Below are 19,937 nucleotides of genomic sequence, written 5' to 3'. Positions count from 1 at the left end.
TACAAAATTATATAATAGGTGGTTTGAGGAGGTAAGATTCTTGCATGTCTAAAGTTAATTTAAGATTTTGTATTTTCTTTTTATTCGTGTCTTTTTTGTTGCCAATTCTGTGTGTGTGTTTTTTATTTTTAGTTAACTGCTTGTGTTCATGCGTCAGCTGCATTGTTATATCCAATGTATTGGCAACATATTTACATCCCAGTGCTTCCTCCACATCTTCTGGACTACTGCTGGTAAGACAGCTAACCTGTTATCCCCATTTCTGAGATTCTTACCTGTCCTAGAATTCTGAGTAACTGATGAAAACACTAACTCTTTATTGTGACTTAACATACAGGATCCAGTTTATGAAAACACTTAGGCCAGTGTTTAAATGGTGACTTGAATAGGGATATTCCAGCATGCTTTGATGTGGTGTTTGAATTGGTATCTTGAATTACAGTGCTGATTGCTATTAGTGCAGTATTTAGAATCCTGTTTTTAAGAGCTGTTTCTGTTCTATTGGTAAGAGAATTTGTTCAATAATTTAAATGCAAACGTGTTACAGTTTACTTTTATTTTGCTTTTATTTTAAGTTGAAATACATTATACTTATAGAAACATTCAAAAAAAATCCCTGATCATTTTTTCCAGAATCAGATGTTAGTATTCATCAGTAATTTAGTATTTGTATTTTAACTGAGCCAGGCTCAGGATTCTGGCCAGCACCTTCCCAAAAGAGCTTAAAAACTCCTTTTGGGACTCCAAAATTTTAATAATAAGAATTCTGTTTCTCCTGATGTGTTTTTGTTCACGTGACAGACTTTGTGGTTTTGGCATATTTTTAAGTTGAACAAGAAACACTTTTTGATTCACATTTGATCCTTCAAGGGGATGATGTTTCCACATGCCTCTGTTTCACAATTTAAGGCTAAGACTAGCTTTTATTCAGAGTAGTGGCAGAGATAACAAATGAGAGTTTCCATTTTCTCTTTAAGCAGGAATATCCATCCCTGGAGATTTTCACTTTACCTCGACCCTCTGGGTCTGTTATGGAAAAATGAACCATTTCAAGCTGTTCTAGAGATTAGGAATTATTATTGTATATAAAAACTGAGACCCAGCCAGATACTTACCAAGTTAATCCATGTTTTCTTCATAGAAATAAAATATGTTTATATGTTTGCTGGGCTTTATGTTGTTTGATTTGGTTTGGGTTTTTTTCCCCTTTAAATCTATGAATGCATTGCTGTTCTTCTGAACTCCATACAGTCTACTGAACTTTTGTTTTCAAACAGGTTCTCACTATGTCTCCTTAAGTGACTTTGATAGTTTTTCCTGAAGTTCACAATATTTGTCCATGGTATATATTTTTTTCTAGGGTAGTTCTTACAATTCATGTGTATATTATTTGTTGTTTTTAAAAAGAAAACAAATGTTCTTATCCAATTCTTCCCTTTACTTACAAGTATAGCTAAGCCTTTAATGATAAATTTCTTTTGAAGAAACTCTGTCCTAATTGTTTCTCCTCCTGCCTTTGATAAAATGCACCAAGATGGGGTAGAACCTGGGTGTGTTTTAGTTTTTGTATTGCTTGAGCTTATAGCCAGGACCTTTGTAATTTTTCAGATCATCCATAAATGCTGTTTTTAGAAGGCAGATCAACACCTTTATTCAGGCTGTATCCTGTAGAGTACATCCTGAATATGAGAAGATTTTTTTATTTCCCCTTCTAAGCCCAGCTAATGTTCCAGAAATAACAATGTTAGATGCTGTACACAGCTCCATGTGATGATGATAATAGTTGGGATTCTAGGTCACTGTGGCATGACCTGAGAATTTTTTTTACTCATTAAATAGAAGCATGGAGTTTCTTAAACTTGTAAAATTCATTCATATCCCTTTTTCTTTTTCACAGAAGTACAATAGAGTGGAGAAAAAACTTCCCCTGTTTTAGAGATGTTCAAAAGGAAACATAAAGTTCATGAGAAGAAATGCACAACTGATGAATTTATCACAGCAACTGTAATTCAGTTTGACTCAAATTTTTGTGCATTTACATTTCTCTTTCTGATCATCTGAATGGTTCTTTTGTGAGACGATTGGAAAAGTGTAATAAAAACACATAAATTACTTAGCTTTCCTCATGTTCTGGTGTATTAACAGTAAATAAATGTTCTCCTCATAGCTATATAATATATCAAGTTAAAAAACCTTGATGAATTCTTAAGGTCAAAGTTTATAATAGGCCTGACCTAGTTTGCAGTCCAACAGGATCGTGCCAATTTAAAAATAATAAAAGAGTTTAAGTTATTTTGTATACTTCTATTTTTTATGTCATTTTGATAAGCAAAGTTCTTTTTATGAAAGTGCAGTTTTTCCTTTTAGTTCAACATGCATTTTCATACCTGGAGATTTCATTGTCACTGTTTCACTTGGACTTGTTGGGATGTCTCCCATGTAATTTTCTTAGTGTTGTTCTGAAATGGTATTCAAATACATGAAGTAGGGGAATACCAATTAGATAATTTGTTCATTCTGTGTTAGTAAGGCTGTTTTAAAACAAAGATAAAATACATTTAAATATATTAATTTAAAGATAGGTCTGATTCTGTAACTTTTTTTTTTTTCACATTAATCAAATATCACATTTTGAGAGAAATCCACTTCTTTATTATTAGTCGGACTAAGAATCTTAGTAATATCATAAAGATAAAGGATACAATTTTGTGGGGGTTAGATTTGATAAATTACATAAAGTGCCTAGCTGGTACATTTTGTAAGCACGAAAAAAAGAAAAATATATCTTTGAGCAAAACAAGGCTATATTAAAATTATTTCAATTTTTCCACTTGCCTTTTAAATTAAAAAATCTGTTAATGTCTATCCTGCTGCCTGATTTACAGGCTGGATTAAGACCTAAAGTAACAGATGATGCTGGAGTAGCCCAAACCCAGATGGTCAGTGTGTTCTGCAGCATCCTCAAGACTGGCCAGGCTGTGAGTGCCGAGCTCCAGGGTGTGAACAGAGGTTCTGTTTATCAACTTCAGGAGGGTTTTTACCCCCACACAGCTTATCTTGGCCTAGAGTGCCATTATGGGAGCTCCAGTGTGAGAATTGGAGCGACCAGCCAAAAAAAGGAGACATAATAAATTCCTTTTTCTAAAAGTTAGCAAAATATAGGCTGAGAAAGTAATATTCATTGTAGCTGCAGCAAAAAAACCCACCACAGAGTTAATAAAAATTTGACTTTTATATTATGTTATAAAAAATTATTTCTCTTCTACATTTAAGTAAAAGGAGAATGTTGCACTCAGTGGAGTGAGTGGCTGGCTTTCAAGAAAACTCTTACAAAAATTAAGTTTGAACATTGATATGGTAATTATATTTGAATAAAATGAATTTTTGTAAAGGAGAAATCTAATTTCATAAAATTTCTGTGTAATATCTTGGCAAACTAAATCACTGATATTAGAATATATGCCAGTTTTGTCTGTGGATGATAAAGCATCTGTTCTACTGGTGCTCTGTTGAGAATATAATGCAATCAGAAAATTTAAGTTACAATTGCAATAGGTCTTTATGAGATTTGGTCTCTTCTGAATTAGGACATACATACGCCTGCTTTCGTGAGAATGGGACAATTATTTTCCAATTAACTTTGCATAACATAGTAATTATTTTGGGCAGTGATACCACAGATTGGTATTTTTGGTGATAACATGCATAAGCAAGAGAAACTGTAGCAGCTCCCAGTAGTATCGTAGTAAGCAATTTCATGTACATATTACAGACCTCTGCTGTTAAGACTTCAGAATCCAGCAGGAATAAAAGTCACTTTTTGCTGAAAACAATTAAATTGACTTTCCCTGCCTGCAGTTTTTATTTCACCCATTTTCAAGATGTGCTTTGTACCTTTATTGTTAACTTCAGAATTGAAATGATGTAGATGTTGCTTTGTTCTGTAAAGTGCTACATGCTTCCCTTTTTAATGACAGATTTATTAATGGAGCAAATCACCATCAGCTATCTTAAGTCTGCACAGGCTGATGTATGAGTGTATCTCTTACAGTTAATGTAGGAGAAAACAAGTGTGCATAAAATCCATACATGACATAGCACTTGTTTTCACTGCAGTTTTGCCTGTTCACATTATTTCTAACACTGAGATATCCTGATATGAGGAACCTGAGGATCAATTTTGCTGCATATTCTGCAGCAGAACTCTCAGTTATGTGCCATCTATAATCATCCTTACTGGCTTAGTTAAATATGTTGCATAGTACAAAGCATTCTTAAAATTATAGAGTGTTTTAAAGCTGTTTAAATCCTCTCTGAATATATATGGGTGTCTGCTCTGGAGTGACACTCTTTTACAACTCCATGTAATCTAGAAAGACGTAAGGATAAGCCTGGATGAGGTCATCAGGAAGTGCTAAAATTTGTCAGTATTGGGCTAAGAAAATGATATGTGGAAAAATAGAGGCCTCTTTTCCTTTTTGGAAGCCCCATTGCCTTGGAAGCTTAAGCCATGACAGTTTGCAATTTCAGCAGACCTATATCTTGATGTCATAGACACCATGAAATCTTCTTTGGGCCTCAGTCAGGCTGGGGTTTTGTTTTTTGTTTGAATTTTTTTTTTTTTTATTGATCCTCTCCTGTGGGACATTGTTAATGAGAGCAATTGGCTAATCCATAGGGTGTACAGATTTTTCTAAAATGGGCTGTAGTCATAGGCAGGTGAGAATTGCTTTTTCTGGTCCCAGAGGTGGGACCAAATGGATGAGACCACATGAAATGTTGCAGTGAAACCTTGCCCCATCCTTGGGAAGTCAATCACCAATCAGTCAGTGCCACTGGCTCAGATCTGTAATCAAATTATTGCCATGGGAGAAATCACTGTGTGTGAGTTGTGTACCTTTGTGTGTCATCTTGCCTTCCATTATTTTTCAGAGATTATTTTTATTTAGTTTTTTTTTCTCCATGGTCTGTTAGTGATTCATTTGCCATTGAGTTGCCTGAAGTAGCCTGTCAATTGCTTGCTTCTCTGGAGTGAATACTGTCAGTAATCTCACAGTACTCAAAAATCTCATGGTGATGGCTGGAGGTTTTTTCCTTCAGTGCTGGACACTGATTCTATTCTTGGTCAGTTGTTGCCAGAAGAGAAGATTGTAGGAAACCATGATAAATTAGCCTAATTCAGTTTCTTGCTTGTATACTGTAGGAGGTCTTACTGCAGTGGCTTTGTGTGGAAATTTGTTCTATTTGGAGAATGTAGTTCCTTGTCATATGGCAATTGGAAAGGAGAATTTTATTATTTTGAGCTAAATAGGATATTATACAGCTTCCAAAGGCTTGCCAAGGAAGGGTTTCAGAACCAAAACTACTGGTAATGATGTTTGTGTTTGATCATGGTGATGGTAACCAGGACCATGTTCTCCAGTTGGTGTTATAAAACCAGACCACTTTGGGAATGTCTGCTGGATTAGCTCATTGTGGTCAGTTATTGGCTAGGTCTGGGTGAAAAGCTGTGGGGCCTCCTTGCTCATGGTTTGTAGCAGCATCCTTTATTTTGTGGTCATCTTTACTACAAAATAAAACAAAATTTTCTTTGTCTAGTAAACATTCATGTAGCAGCTCTGTTCATTTAATACTGTCTTAAACAGTGACTTTCCACTAGGGTCTTATGTGCCAAGATTGAAAATACTCCATTAGTGTTGTACTTAATACTTGATGTTTTCCACTCTTTTTCTTCAGTGCACCAATGCCTTATCTAATTGGCGTCCACTTAAGCTTGATAGAGGTAAGTTTACTACACACTTCAGCGTACTGGGAAGGATGAGGTGTGTGTGCCATAAAAAAAAATTTAATAGAAATGCTTCAGAAAAAGTCCCTATATTTTAGCATGCAGAATTCCAAAATTTAAGCTTTATATGCTTTACTAAGTAAAAAAGTCTCTCTTTGAAATCTTACTTTTGAAGTGTTTTATGAAGGCATGTAGCTCTACATCATGTTTTGTTTGCCTGTCTAATTAATAGCTCAGTGGTAGTTATTTTCCTTCCTTTTAGTATTTAAGCAGCAGATTTTCCCAATAATGAAGAAAAACTTATATTTCAGGAACAGGTAAAATTTATTTTGGAGTCACCATCACTCAGATTTCAGCGTTATTGTGATTTCCCAGATAATTTATGTTCCTGTCCCTCTGAAAACTTGAATCTAACTATTAATTTAGAAATTAGTATTTTTTGCCAAAAAACAAGAGGTGGCTTTTACAGATTTGAATGTAAAGCAACACAATAGAACTCACCTGACTGGTGCACAGTAGCTGGGTGTGAAATAGTTTTGCCTTTTTCCATAACCATTTGATTATGCTGTGAAGCCTACACATGCCATCTGATTATCATGCAGAGTAGATAATTGATTTGGGAACATTATTTGATTTACACTTCTACTAAAGCAGTTTCTAAGGATCAATTCACATCTGCTAAGCTGATGGGGTGGGTTCTTCCCCGAGCCACCAGCACTTTTGTTTTTCCAAAAACAGGCCTTCTGTATCATCTACACTTCTCAACTCCAGGCACAGCCTTCTGTGCTCCCAAATCAAGTTCATATGACCTGCATGCATCAATCATAATATCTTCACTAGGATGCTTTTTCTTATTCAATAAGGAAATAATGGAACTGAAATAAGGAAATAAAGGAACTGAAAGATTTGCCCTGAAAAAAAGAAGTCAGTTCCTTCAGGAATTATTTCCTGCACTGCATTATTCTGTATTGTTGTAGGACCATATAGAAAAGAGTTCTATCCCTTTTTCCCGAAAAGAACAATTGTTTCATTCTTAGCTGCTAGCCAAGTACACTGATGAAAAAGCGTTTTATCCATTCTTCTGTGGTAACTGTAGGCATCACATGCTTGGTACTTACATAAATCTGCAAATGTACTTTTTCCTGGTTTTCATCTGCTCGTATGATTAACATCCTCTCTGATTTTCACAAATATGAGAGAATGTTGTTACAAGATATGTGTAGTTCCTATATATATTTATCCAATAAATTCAACTGTGTTCTGTGTAAACCTTGGTTATCAGGAATTCCTTTCAGAGATAATTAATATAACCTCAGTGTTTGAAGAATAAGAAGTATTTTTAAAAGCTACTCTAATGCTGTATCTAATTCAAAAATCCTGCATCTAAAGCTCTGACTGTTTTTTTCCATTGCTGTTCTTTGTATTAAATCATCATTTGTGATTTAGGACATTATAGTAAAAAATGTACTTCAGGAGGACACCATAGTAAATTGTTTTTCCAGTATTTTTTTTTTCTTCCTAACAGAGAGTAAAAAATAGATCACTGGAGGATGTGGTTTTACTAAATGTTGACACAAACACTCTAGAAACCCCTTTTAATGACCTGAACAACCTACCTGGTGAAGTGGTAAGTCTTAGACATTTCATTCTTTTTTTCTTATATAGATGCTTGAATTACTCATTGTAATTTTTGCCTCGTTTTGCTAACTGCTATAAAAGGAGTAGGGGGTGAAAAGCACCTAGTGCAGACCCCTATATTTGAGATTTTTACCTTTCTGACAGCTGAGGAGACGCTGAATGGAACATCATATTCCTTATTGTAAAAGTAGGATCATAATTACAAAGCTAGCTGCATTCATTAGGCAGAGCTGCTTTAAACGCAAGAGTCTCTTCATCTCATCTTAATCATTATATTACAAAGTAGGCATTTCTGTCTGCCTAGTGGCATGTCTTGCAAAAGAACCAGAGAGTTTTTGAAGGCAAAAAGAAGAAGGGGGCCAATTATCGGCTTCTGCTTCCCTGCCACCTGCCAGCGCTTTCCTTTTAATTAATGATCTGATGGCACTGGTCAATATAATAAGAAATGCTTGTACAGTTGGGGTCAGAAAATTCAGGCTTTGATCTTCTTCAACTTTGTGAAACATTTATTTGTTTTCTCTAAATTATTTCAGTTTTATTTTAATGTCTTCTATCCTGCTGAGGGCTGCGTGAATGAAAACCTATACTGTTTGTCATTTGCTTTGGCAGAGCAAAGACTGCTTACTTAGAATTCTATTTGTAAATTAAACTGCAAACCCAGTTTGTCATAAAAGACATCTGATCCTTTTGAAATGACGAAAGCTGTCTTTTGTCTGTAAAGGATGATAAATTAAGTGCCAGTTCTTTCTGGACTTTGATCTTGCAGAGGGTGCCCCCCCGTTTTTTTTCCCTTTTTTTTTTTTTTTATTGCCTATAGGGGAACATACTCTGTATATCATTTTAAATAGTCACAAAATTCGCTTATCTTGTTTTTCCCAGTAGAGCTCTAAATGAATATAATTGTGAAACCACTGTTTTCATTATTCAATTAAAGATGCACAAGCTATCACAAATAGTTGTCAAGACAAAGAATTTTATATCAAAATATGAAATCAAAGAGTTACATTTTCTGAAATTGTAATTCATAAAAAAACCCTGTCATAATCAAAGTAAGATCTTATAGAGACATACTGTGTCTTTTGTTATTGTTGGTAATTTGTATATATTTAGTGTACTAGAAGTCAAACTCTTGATTAAAATATTTGTGACACTGCCTTTTGATTTTAAAGATCTAAAAATAAGTCTAAACATTTTTATAGATCATCTGGGCAGTCTTTGGACTCAGTATCAATTACAGTTCAGAAATGCCAAAGTCTATTAAAATTATTGTGATGTTCTTTAGTGTATTTATTATTGCAATGGTATGTTTTGTGATGTTGTTTGATTTACATATGCATGGATATGTATGTATGCACATGTATATATGCACGAACACCTATACAGTAACTTTGACTGTACTCTATCATTTGAGAGTATAAAAAGTTAAGTAAAAAAAGTGATTTCCTGGTGTGTCAGTTAAAGCTACTAACTTCCATTTAGTGAATAGGATTGAAGTAATAATGCCATGTGGTCCTTCGAGCCAAAATGGATCTTTGTGCAATTAGAGGCACTTGTCATGTGTTTTACAGGTGCATATCAAAATTACTTCTAAATCAGCAGGCTAGCATGAAAGAAATAAGGATACAGATCTCCTTACTTCTAGAAGCGTATTTTCTCCCAGAATATATGCACGTTATTATTGCAAATCTTAATGTCGGTTATGCAAGTGTACAAACTACAGACTAGACTTAAAATATTTTTTCCATAGCTAATATAAAACAGAAAAGAACAGTGTTCTGTGCAAAATATACTTATAGAACTTGAGGATTTTATACTGAAGCTTTTAGTTGAATTAATCCCATCTCTTACTTTACTTCAATCTGTAAGGCACTTTAATTAAACATTTTGGTGGAATGCATATACAATTATAGTTGGAAAACCTGGAAACAAAAGACACAAAAGGCACAGGGCTGTGTTTGGTTCATAAGATGACAAAATGCTTGTCCTCCTTTTGCATTCATGAGGGGCAGTGCAGCTGCTGACATCCTGGGGAAAAGTATAAGACACAGGAGTATAGAGTTAAAACATTAAAGGGAATGTCAAAGATACATGTGTGAAGCATTTTAACTTATATAGAGAAACCTCATAAGCATACATACAAAAGTAGTAAAACTTCTGATGAAAAAATATAATGAGTACCTCTGAAAGGCATTAAAATAGAATGAAGAATTGAAAGTATAAAAGAAGTTGTAGTCTTACTGTCCCTTTCAGAAATTGATTCCAGGTTAACGGCCTAACAAAAGAAATACAGTATTTTCCAAATTTCTAAAACTGTTTCTTGTGTCCAGAGGGAACAAAGTAATTATTTTCTTGATCAATAAGCCTGATGATGTCCTCACAGCATAGGTATTTAATGGTTTTCTCATGGATATATGCTCTGATAATGAATTTTTTCATGATAAATTTAAGATTGAAAGAAACATTATTCTATGGCATTGTCTAATAAACTGTATAATAAATTAACTGAGATTTAAAGGCATTTTTAAATCATTCACTTAAGCATTTAAATTATAGTTACAGGCTAGATGACTTTCCATGCATGTGAACTCTATTATTCTGTCAGACTGACCAGTGGTCTTGACTGTTCAAAGGTCAGTGGTCACAGTTGTCCTGAATTACCAGTCCTTTTTTCATGAGGACCCTCTGCTGCGTTGCATGCTGTAATCTTCTTAATGGCTTCATTCCAATATTCACACATAATATTTTAGATTTATTGACTGTTAGAAATACTACCATGCCAGTAGCAGTTCCGCTACTCCTAAGGTATTTAAAATTGGAAGAATAAATCAGGGCAAGACTTTCAGGAATCCTTTGTTTTCTTGGAAGGGAGAAAGCCCCTCTTTTTTAGCTCTTCTGACAAGTAAACTTGTTTTTAAATTTCGTCATTTCACTATGAATTTGTCTATCATTTTTTAATTAGAAAAAAAAAGTAAGGAGCTACTTCTCTGGGAGTAAATTTCCTAATATAATAATACTGAGATCACCACTTTTTAATAATGTAAGGCATTAGAAGAACATTCATGACCATAGACTGAAATTTATAAATTTTGGGCCTGACCCTGCAATACCTGCTTGCACTTAACTCTGACATAAAGACTTCTAGTTTCTCAGATATGAACACATTCCCAAACAGCTTGCAGAAATGACAGCATCACTTTTAGCAACCAAATCTTAATGACTTGAAATCATAGACAGAGCAGAACTTTTATAAATATGATCTTCAGAAAACAGCAGACTTGATAGTCTTTTAGCTTCTTCTGTGTTGTTAAATACTGTCAATTGCAAAAGCTACAGAGCTGTTGAAAGATGTGTAGTGTTTGTACTGGCTGGTACTACACACTGTGATGCAGTACAGAATCTAAACTTGGCTTTAGAGCTTTAGTTTAGAGATTCCCAAAGTCAAAGGGAATATGAGCATTACTGTTGTAATAATAGCATTGGAGAAGTAGGCTGTAATTCCATTAGAAAATTGGTTATGCAGCAATTACTGGGAGTGCAAATTATTTCTTAGAATATTATTAATGGTATTATAAAGAAATTAGGGTCAATATATGACAGTGCAATTAAAATTATTTTTTGCAAAATATAAATACAATAATTTATGACTTTTTTCCATCAGAAAATAGCCAAAAAATATTACTAATATATTTTAGAAACTCAGAGTGGTCAGCAGTTTTGCAGTGTTATGAGGCAACTGTTTATTGTGAACAAGTTATTCTGTTGAGCCATGATACAGTTTTAGAGGCTAGAATATGAGATTGAAAAGTACAACTAGTTTTGAACACATTTACACTTAAGTACTTGTTTTTGTCAAAATGACGAAATTGTGATTGAATGCTGGAGGTCTCCCTGAGATGCCTAAATCCTCTGCATGTAGATAATAAATACATAGTTTACTAGAAATAGTGATTTAAATATCAGTCTCTGGTTTGTTTTGAGGTTTTTAATTTTGTTCCTTTTCTCTGTGATCTTCTCTTACTTTCTTGTTTTTGAGAGTGAGCTTCTCCTTACTTTTATGATGGTATCATCTGATGGAAAAAGTACTTTAAAACGTAACAAGTGTTGCTAATACTAGAGAAATATCTAGATATGTTTTCTCAGAGACCTTATAGTCATTTAAAACTTCAGTGTGTGGTTCTATATTCTTCAGACAACAAATATATAAGACATAATTCTTCTATATGTGTTTAAATTTATGTGTGCTTTTGAGTTTTTGAAGGAACAAAGGCTTTAATTAATAGCTATGGAATCATAACTTGCTTTTTAATTTAATGTGATTCTTCTGTTCACATGGATATTGAAGAGATATTAGTCATACTTTCTGTCTATCAGATATTTACAATTTAGGAGTCTTAGAAAAGATGTATGGTAACCATATAAATAAATGATACTTTTTTTTTTCAATGACCAACACAGTATGTTTCTCTGTTTTAGACACACTTCACTACATGTCAGTCTCATCTGTATCTTTAAAAAACTACTGTATTGATTTAAACTTTCCTGAAGTTCTGATTGCTCTTCACTGGCAGTGTTTAGCAGTCCACTGAAGTCACCTTCCTATGAGAAGCTGTTGCTAGGAGAAGATAAAAACAGTTTGCCTCTAGTGTAAATTAATAATACCATTTCTGCAGCGGATCTCTGGTATCTTTCAGAAATAAATTTTAACTGCATTCTAACCCCTGCAGTTTGTTGTTGCTTCCAGTTCTTTATTTTAAAACTTTGTAAAAAGCTATTTCTGCAAAAGAGATACAAAGAAATAGTGTTTGGCATCTTTAATCATAGGTAGATGGATTAAAATACACAATACACAATAATGTGTATCTGTCCGGAGTGCCTGCCTCCAAAGTGCCAGCCCACTGGAGGTTCTTAACATTGCTGAGCTAATAACACACCTGTATGGCAGCAGAGCAGGAGATTGGTTGTTTTCTACTGTTCTTTTTAACACATTTTTTTGCCTAAAGCAACCTGTTAATCAGATTTGCAATAGGGTGCTTAGGGCCTGCCAGAACAGAGAAAATTAGAAAGTACCCTTTTCATTTATGTTCCCCATTTGGTCATTTAATCCCTCTGCTCTGCATTATCTTTACCCCCTTTCTTCTCTTAATCTGTCCTATCATCTGCCATAATTTTCCTAAAATAATAAGGTATAATTTAGAAAAATGTAGATTTAGAGGAATGTAGAGACTTTTCTACCTTTTACCTCCCTTACTGTTAGAAGATGCTTTGCCAGTCTTGACAGAGACAAAATTTTAACACTGACAGTTCTTGTTGACTTCATGTTATTGCTTTTATTTTAGTCAAGTGGTGCTACTGTCTATGGACAGATCTTCCTTGTATGCGTTTATTTTCCCTACAGTGAAATCTTATTTTCTACAACTATGAAATAATCATACAATACAGAACAAAAGAAAAAAATCAAACCACAAAGCCAAGACATGCATTTATTTTTTTCAACCTTGAACTTCTTAACCAGTTTTTGTCCTCAGACTCGTACTTTTTTGTTCCTTTTGAGGTGTAAGGCAAGAACGTAAATGAGCCTTGGTGTGTGCTTTCCATGGGCTAAACGAATCAGGCTCTAAACTTTTATCTAGATCTGTGGAGCTTGGATATAAATTGAAAAGATCACAGCTATGGGGAAAAGACCTATACTGTAAAGGCCTTTCTGCATAGATTATGAACATCATAACTCAATAATTTTTTTTCCAAACTATAGTTATAATTGGACCCAATGGGGGTCTCTCTCTTTGATCAGATCACAGTAACTGTGACTTTACACTGGAAAATGTCACTACTGTGAAGGTTTATCACCTGTAGAGCTGGTCTTTTCTCTGATGCCATGTTCAGTTCTCATTAGCATTATTCAAAGTTTAGTTGTTAATTAGGTTGACACTTCAATTACAATCATCATCTACAAGAGCAGTCAGGGCTGCTTGCAAAAAGAAACAAAAAGATAGTCATTCTTGCATATATTTCCAAAAGAATGAAAGCTGTTTTGGTGATAAATTTATATTTATAATATTCCATTTAAATAGTTACTCAGAATGTTACTTCATTTATGGACTTAAATAATGCTTGTTGAGTATGTTGCAATACAAGGGGATGTAGAAATGTGTATTCTGTGTAAGTACAGTTGACTTATTTTCCAGATGTCCCTCATGAAGGAAATTAGGAGAGCACAGACTATATCTGGGTATAATTCCACATATCTTGTAATAATTCCAGAATGATATGCTTTTCCTCCAAAGTATGTCCAAGTGACAGTTATTTAAATTAAAATTTCCCCGCCTTTTTTTTTTTTTCTTTTTCTCCAATTCTGTCTAACCAGTGGTTGTTATTTGCCAAGTAAAAAAAGACAAACCTCCTTAAAAAAGTCAATCACTGTAGTCAGAATGGTCTTTTTTTCTTTCTTCTTTATTTTTCTTCTAAATGGCAGGCATTTCCTAATTACTATTTTTCTTTTCTTCCTTTTCACGTGGTTTATCTTCAAGGACAATTCTAAAGGCAGTGTAACACTGAATTTACAAAAACTTTTCTCAACTATTTGACTATGGTAGCAAGTACTCCCATGATGCATGAAAAATGATGTAATATAGGAATTTGACCTAAAATAAGAGATACTCCTTGGCACTGAATAGTAAGTGACCATTAAGAGTCCTTAAAAATAAGCCTTCATAGCTTAAATGAAACAGATCCAGCTGTCTACATGCAAGCAAGCAAATACATGCTATGCTGGGGGGAAAAAAAAACTGCAATAAACTGTCTCACGTGCATTTTACTGTAAAATAATTAAGCTTATTTATGTCAAGAGGCCTTGGGAAATAAAAAAAAGAGAGCATAAACCAATCTGCATTAGCACTCTACCATCATCCCCTGCTTTCATTTCAATTAACAGACCAGCAGGTGCTCCTTGCAGTTAAAAAGATAAGCTATCAAGGAGGAGGATGAATTTTTGGCTGACCTATAGACACCATGGTTTGCCTGCTGATTGAGTTCATACCTTGCTGTACCAATTTCTGAGGTGTTAATTTAACTGTTCCACTCTGTCACGCAGGTCTCGGCCTTGAAAAATAAACTGAAAAAGCAGTCGACAGCCACGGGCGACGGAGTGGCCAGAGCCTTCCTTCGGGCACAGGCAGCACTCTTTGGATCCTACAGAGATGCACTGAGATACAGACCAGTAAGATGGCTTCCCTATTGCTTTTTTCCCCTGGGTTTATAAGAGCATTTCAAGGAAAATGTGAAGTGTTTTATCTGGATCTGGAATAGTCTGTTTTAAATCTTACTCTACGCTGAGGATTTGGAAGACACCACCATCTCTCAACAGTGAATTGTACTGAAAAAGGCTCATTCAAAGTCAGGTGTTTTCTTATTTGTATCAGTTTTATTTTTTGCCCACACACAGCTCACCTGGTTTAATGTGGTGAAGAACTGAAGGGACTGTGCCTTTCAGAATCCATCATTTTTCTAGAGGTTTTGCTGTGTTGGAGGGCTGAAGCTTCTTTCCTAGCAGAAGCCAGATATGAGTCAAACATGCATTTCTCCTCTTATACACTTACCTTGGTTACACTTTGAAGACAGGAGAAATGAAAACCCATTTTATCTCATCAGAAACTCAGAATCTGTATTTTTCATATTTTGCTGGTATTCACTTGATTAAGTTTTATGAGCTTTCATAATTTCAAAATAACAGGGGTAACACAGATTGGGCCTGTTGGAGATAAAATAATTTATCGGAAAAAATTTAGAGATTAATTTCATGCATCAGTCCAGATTATTTTTCTTGCAAACTACTGGTAGCAGCAGGTTTGATCAAATGCACTGAGAGGACGTTGGGTGAATCAAATTCCAAGGATACAATGTTTAGTTGTCTGATGAATTCAGATAAATTCAGATTTGATAGGAGAAAAATCATCCTCACTTGAGGAGTCAAGTTAGTAAAGCTGGTAGGTGTGTGGAACATGAGTGGATATTTGTTTTGGGGATGAGAACAGCACTCTAAGGAACTATGGTATTCCTTGATGGAAATGGATAGGATCATTATTAATTCTGAATGAGGGCTTTACTGGAGGGAACTTTAGAATACAGTTTGGCTCTTGGGTCTTCCTTTTCCCCAAGGGTTCTTTTCCAGGCAGTCTTTTGTGCCATTTGCATAGCAGCTGCCAATGAGAGCCACTGTTATGAGAGAGAAGGTAACCCATGCAGACTTGGAGTTGTGTACAGGTTTAGTTCCTGTGTTTGTGTTTAGCAGTTCTCTTATGATATGGAAATTCTGTTTGCATTCCATATTGAAAGGACTGCACCTGTTTTAGAAATTGCTGGGTTTCAACACACTGCTTGTTTCAATAAAACAAATGATCTCAACAAAACAAATAGTTATCCTTTGTGCCATAGTGCCATCACCTGAATCTAATTTGCTCCTTAGTCTAAAGGTGAGGACACTAGTCCATGCCAATTCATGGCAGCTTGCAGTAAGAGCTGTTAAGTCAGAAAGTGTCTTTTGGGCACTTAGGATATGTGCAAACAGAAGGATGTCAGTCTGCTTGATGGCCTTAACTCTGTTCTGACCAGAAATAAGCTTCTGTCATTCCTTTGTTTTGATAACTGTGGAACTGAGTGTGCAAGTTATTTAGCATCCTGGTTAGCATCTCTTTTGAAAGGAGCTCACCTTTTAACTGATTCCCATTTTATTTCAGTTTAGCTATTGGCATATCTGAGATCTGTACATTTGCACTGTATTGGAAACAGTGCATTATGCATCAACTGGCAGACATTTGTCAAAATGACCTTTGAAGTCTTTCTGAAGTATTTTCTTTTGCAGATTTATCTTTTTTGACTCCACTGATTGCATATAAGAGAAGATATGTATGAAACCTGTGACCTGATTATTTTTTTTTAAAGACACGTTTTTTCAGAATATCTTAGCAGGCAGAAGTCTGCTGGCAAATACTAGCATATCTTGGATTGATATCAAGTTGTCCAACGACAAAGCATGTATAAAAAAAAATAACCCCCCCTTGTAAATGTTATTTTGAGCTGTGTTCTCATAATCTTAACTAATTCAGTATTTCACATAATTTTTTGTTTTGAAAGAAAAATTTAATTTGCTCTGGATTAGTAGAAATTAAGAGGATTTTCACATGATTATTCAGCTCATTCTGCATTTGCCTTTTCCTTTGTGAATTGGAAAGCTGAAAAAATCAAATCACATTTGGCTTTATTAGGAATATTTTTCAAGAGTCTCAAAGCCTGATAACTGCTAGTGCAAAGAAAATACTTCCCTTTGTTTTGGAGTCTGTGGTGCCAGGTCTATTAAGGTAATTTAAACCACAGCTATGGACTTAATTTGCATTCTTTCAGGAACTCAGTAAGTATTTGTGGAGAAGATTTCTAGAGGTATTAATTAAATGAAAATATTTTCCATATATATTTGAAATAATTCTGCTATAAATAAACTTGTATTCTCAAAATGAAGAACTGATGTTTTTTGGGGTACAGTTCTGAGGATCACAAACCTCCTGATGAAAAATAAAATAATATATTTGGACAGTTATCAGTTGCTTGAAAGTTAAAAAATATGTCTGAGTGAACTATTTTCCTTGCAACAGTGTGTCCTGCATGATTTCAACTTGAAACATGAAACAACTGTCATTAATATTCACTTTGAGTAAAGAACAGCTTTAATAGTGTCTGTACTCATCCAACACTTCTCTCCACTCCAAACGTTGTTCATCACACTGAGCACTCATTCTGTGCAAATGTTTGTTTGCAGCACAGGACAGATTCTCCCTGGTATAGCAATATGTCTTGGACAAACGTCTAGCAATTATTGAAAAAAATGATTGGTGAAAGGCAAAATGGGAATCTTCAGGGGTCTTGCAGGGAGTTCGTGGGCCTCTGAAGGACCATATGGAAAATCTGACTACTCCAATACAGACAGGAAATATGACATGTAATAGAGAAAGTTTATAATAATTTTTTGTGCCTATTAAATGATAATGAAACACTTAATCCAGTAAAAAAAAAAGAAATAGCTGTTTTTCCTGATTTAATCATTACTAAATTAATCTGTCAAATTGATATAACTGTTAAGAATACTTTTTAATATGCTGCACTTTACATTAGCAAATACTGTGTAGTAGGAGTGGATCTGTGGAGCAAAGCAGCTCAGCTAGTGCTCAGGACCTGACACAGTGTGCATTTCTGCCTTCATTGTGGTTCTGATTCTAGTCTGGTGTTGAATACCCATGACTAGCTGAAACTCTGCTTTAGTTTAACCCAGAAGGAATCCATCTCACACATGGTATAATGGGAATGATTGAAAAAATTGCTCCAGTATCATTTGATAAATAACGTAAAACTAATCCAGAAAAAAAAGTATTATCAGTGGAATGGTGAATTATAATGGTTTTGTATATGGTCTTCTTCACATGTAGGTCTGCAATCCATTTTGAGACATTGTTTACTTTGGCTGCTCACAACTTGGCCTTGAACCTTGTGTTGCTCCTAATTTCTTTGGGTAGTCCAGAATTTGGGAATTTCTCCTGGATAATGCTGCATGTTCCATGTTTCAGAATTGAAGGTATAGGTGGGACATAGACACTAATATGGCAGTTGTGAAGTTTGTGTCATTTTGTTATCAGGGTATGTGTGATGTCATGTTTCTCCCAACTGTTTTACTTTACACGTTTTTCCTGCGTGTACATGGGCAGATGAAGGCAAAGACTAGTACATGTTTTTCATAAATCATATGCAATATGGGCAGTTAATATAATATTATGTGATGTAAAGAATTCTTACAAAGGTAATCTGTGTCTGGAGAGGGAGAGGTAGATAAGAAAATGAAGGAGTTTAAAAATATCAAATACAAAAATATTTGCCATGACAGAGATAATTTCCCCTCTTTTGGGCATGAAGTCCTTGAAGGTCTTGATGTTAAAACAAAAGAAATAAATGCAGAATAGTTTTATTTTAATTTGTGATGGTTGGAACATCACTCATCAGAAATGATGGAATGAAGAGCAAAGGCTGCTGGCTTGCTCTGGAATGCTCAGCAGTAGGAGTTTGCAGGGGACATGATAACCTTCATGGTGAACATGGCACAATCTGTCAGACCTCTCTTGAATCAGATGTTAACTGGGTGCTTTGGCCCAGTATTGACAAGCAGTGACATCAGCTGTCCAACAGATGTTGTGTTCAATGTACAATAAATCAGAATAATACAATAAAATAACTACAATTTATAGTGGAGAAAAATTGAGTATCAGAATGCATCTGAATTATTTGAGGATGCTCAGATAATAAATTATTATAGAGTTTCAAAATGACAGGTATCTCTTGAAATGGGCATTGACTTGTTTACCTTTCCCCCAAGAGTTAGGAATAAAAAGGACAGCAGTGCACAGAAACAGTAATGAAATGGCAGAACATGGTTGGTGTTTAAATCCAGAACCACTGTGTGTAATACCTGTTATGACTATTAATTTGACTTTCATAAAAATTCTGTTTTACATGTTGAAAACCATACTGTTTTATTTGTTGAGGACTGTTATTGGTCCTTTTTTGAATATAGATACTGTGTTAATAGGAGTTGGTTTGAGGTATAATTTGACTGTAAGAAATATCAGTATATCTGAATATTTTTGGTTTTTTTGGCAGATTGTAAAATTTACACACTTTGGGAAAATTTGTTTGTAAATGGTACCTTCCTGAGAAGAATCACAGCACATGCTCAGTTACCCCTTGACCTTTATATCTGAATGTTATGACAGAGATTTTTAAAAAGAGTAATTTTAATATCAAAATGAAATTATGTTAGTTGTTGCAGTAGAACTAATAGTTGGTATGAGTCATGCTAGAGTGAGGCAATGTTTTCTGCAATAAAAAAGTATTTTTGCTTTTTGTTCAAGTTAAATATCACCAGATTTAGAAAACACAAACACACCTTCTAATCTAGGGGTTTTCATCCCTTTTGAAATGATTACATTGGTTTAGCTCAGTTTTCATGTTCCATTGAGGTCTGTATAAATAGCTTACTTAAAATGTGAATGTAGCTTAGAGTAAGAAATTCCTGCTGTGTGTGGCAAACTATGAAAGGGGAAGAACATTCTGTAGCAACTGTTGTTAGAAGGACAGATATCATGTTTGGGCAGAGATTGTTTGGTGTGAGTATTAGCTGTCTGCTTTTCAGCACAGAGTCCCCACTGGGTTTAGATCGAATCTGTTGTGAAAGTACATTGTAGATCAATACAGCAGGGGCCAGCTGATGGTTGAGCAATTTAATAAATATCAGAGCAGCATTCCTCCAAAATCAGTTTCTAAAGGTATCAGCTGCATTTGTAGAAACAGGAATGTTACAAGCTTTATGTACGAAAACACTCAGAGCTAGTTTTGTTTATAGTGATTCAATAATTTACTTTTTAAATTGCACTTCAAAAGGCTTTGTGTTTACAGTAATAATCTTGAAGATTTGTAAAAG

At 34.7% G+C, this 19,937-nt stretch overlaps 1 protein-coding gene across 2 annotated transcripts in view; it reads left to right on the top strand.

Annotated features, from left to right (window-relative positions):
• Positions 1 to 19,937, top strand: part of DENND1B (DENN domain containing 1B) — a 147,706-nt gene that overhangs the window by 91,580 nt on the left and 36,189 nt on the right. For both annotated transcript variants that reach the window (XM_056497184.1, XM_056497183.1), the window contains 4 exons: positions 133 to 233; positions 5,737 to 5,782; positions 7,311 to 7,412; positions 14,514 to 14,639. In XM_056497184.1, coding sequence (XP_056353159.1) covers positions 133 to 233; positions 5,737 to 5,782; positions 7,311 to 7,412; positions 14,514 to 14,639 — 375 coding nt within the window. The remainder of the gene's footprint in view (positions 1 to 132; positions 234 to 5,736; positions 5,783 to 7,310; positions 7,413 to 14,513; positions 14,640 to 19,937) is intronic.

Source organism: Oenanthe melanoleuca, chromosome 8, assembly GCF_029582105.1.
Source record: "Oenanthe melanoleuca isolate GR-GAL-2019-014 chromosome 8, OMel1.0, whole genome shotgun sequence".
Taxonomy (NCBI): Eukaryota; Metazoa; Chordata; class Aves; order Passeriformes; family Muscicapidae; genus Oenanthe; species Oenanthe melanoleuca.
Note: the sequence above shows the minus strand (reverse complement) of the source record. Positions and strands in the feature narration are given on the sequence as shown.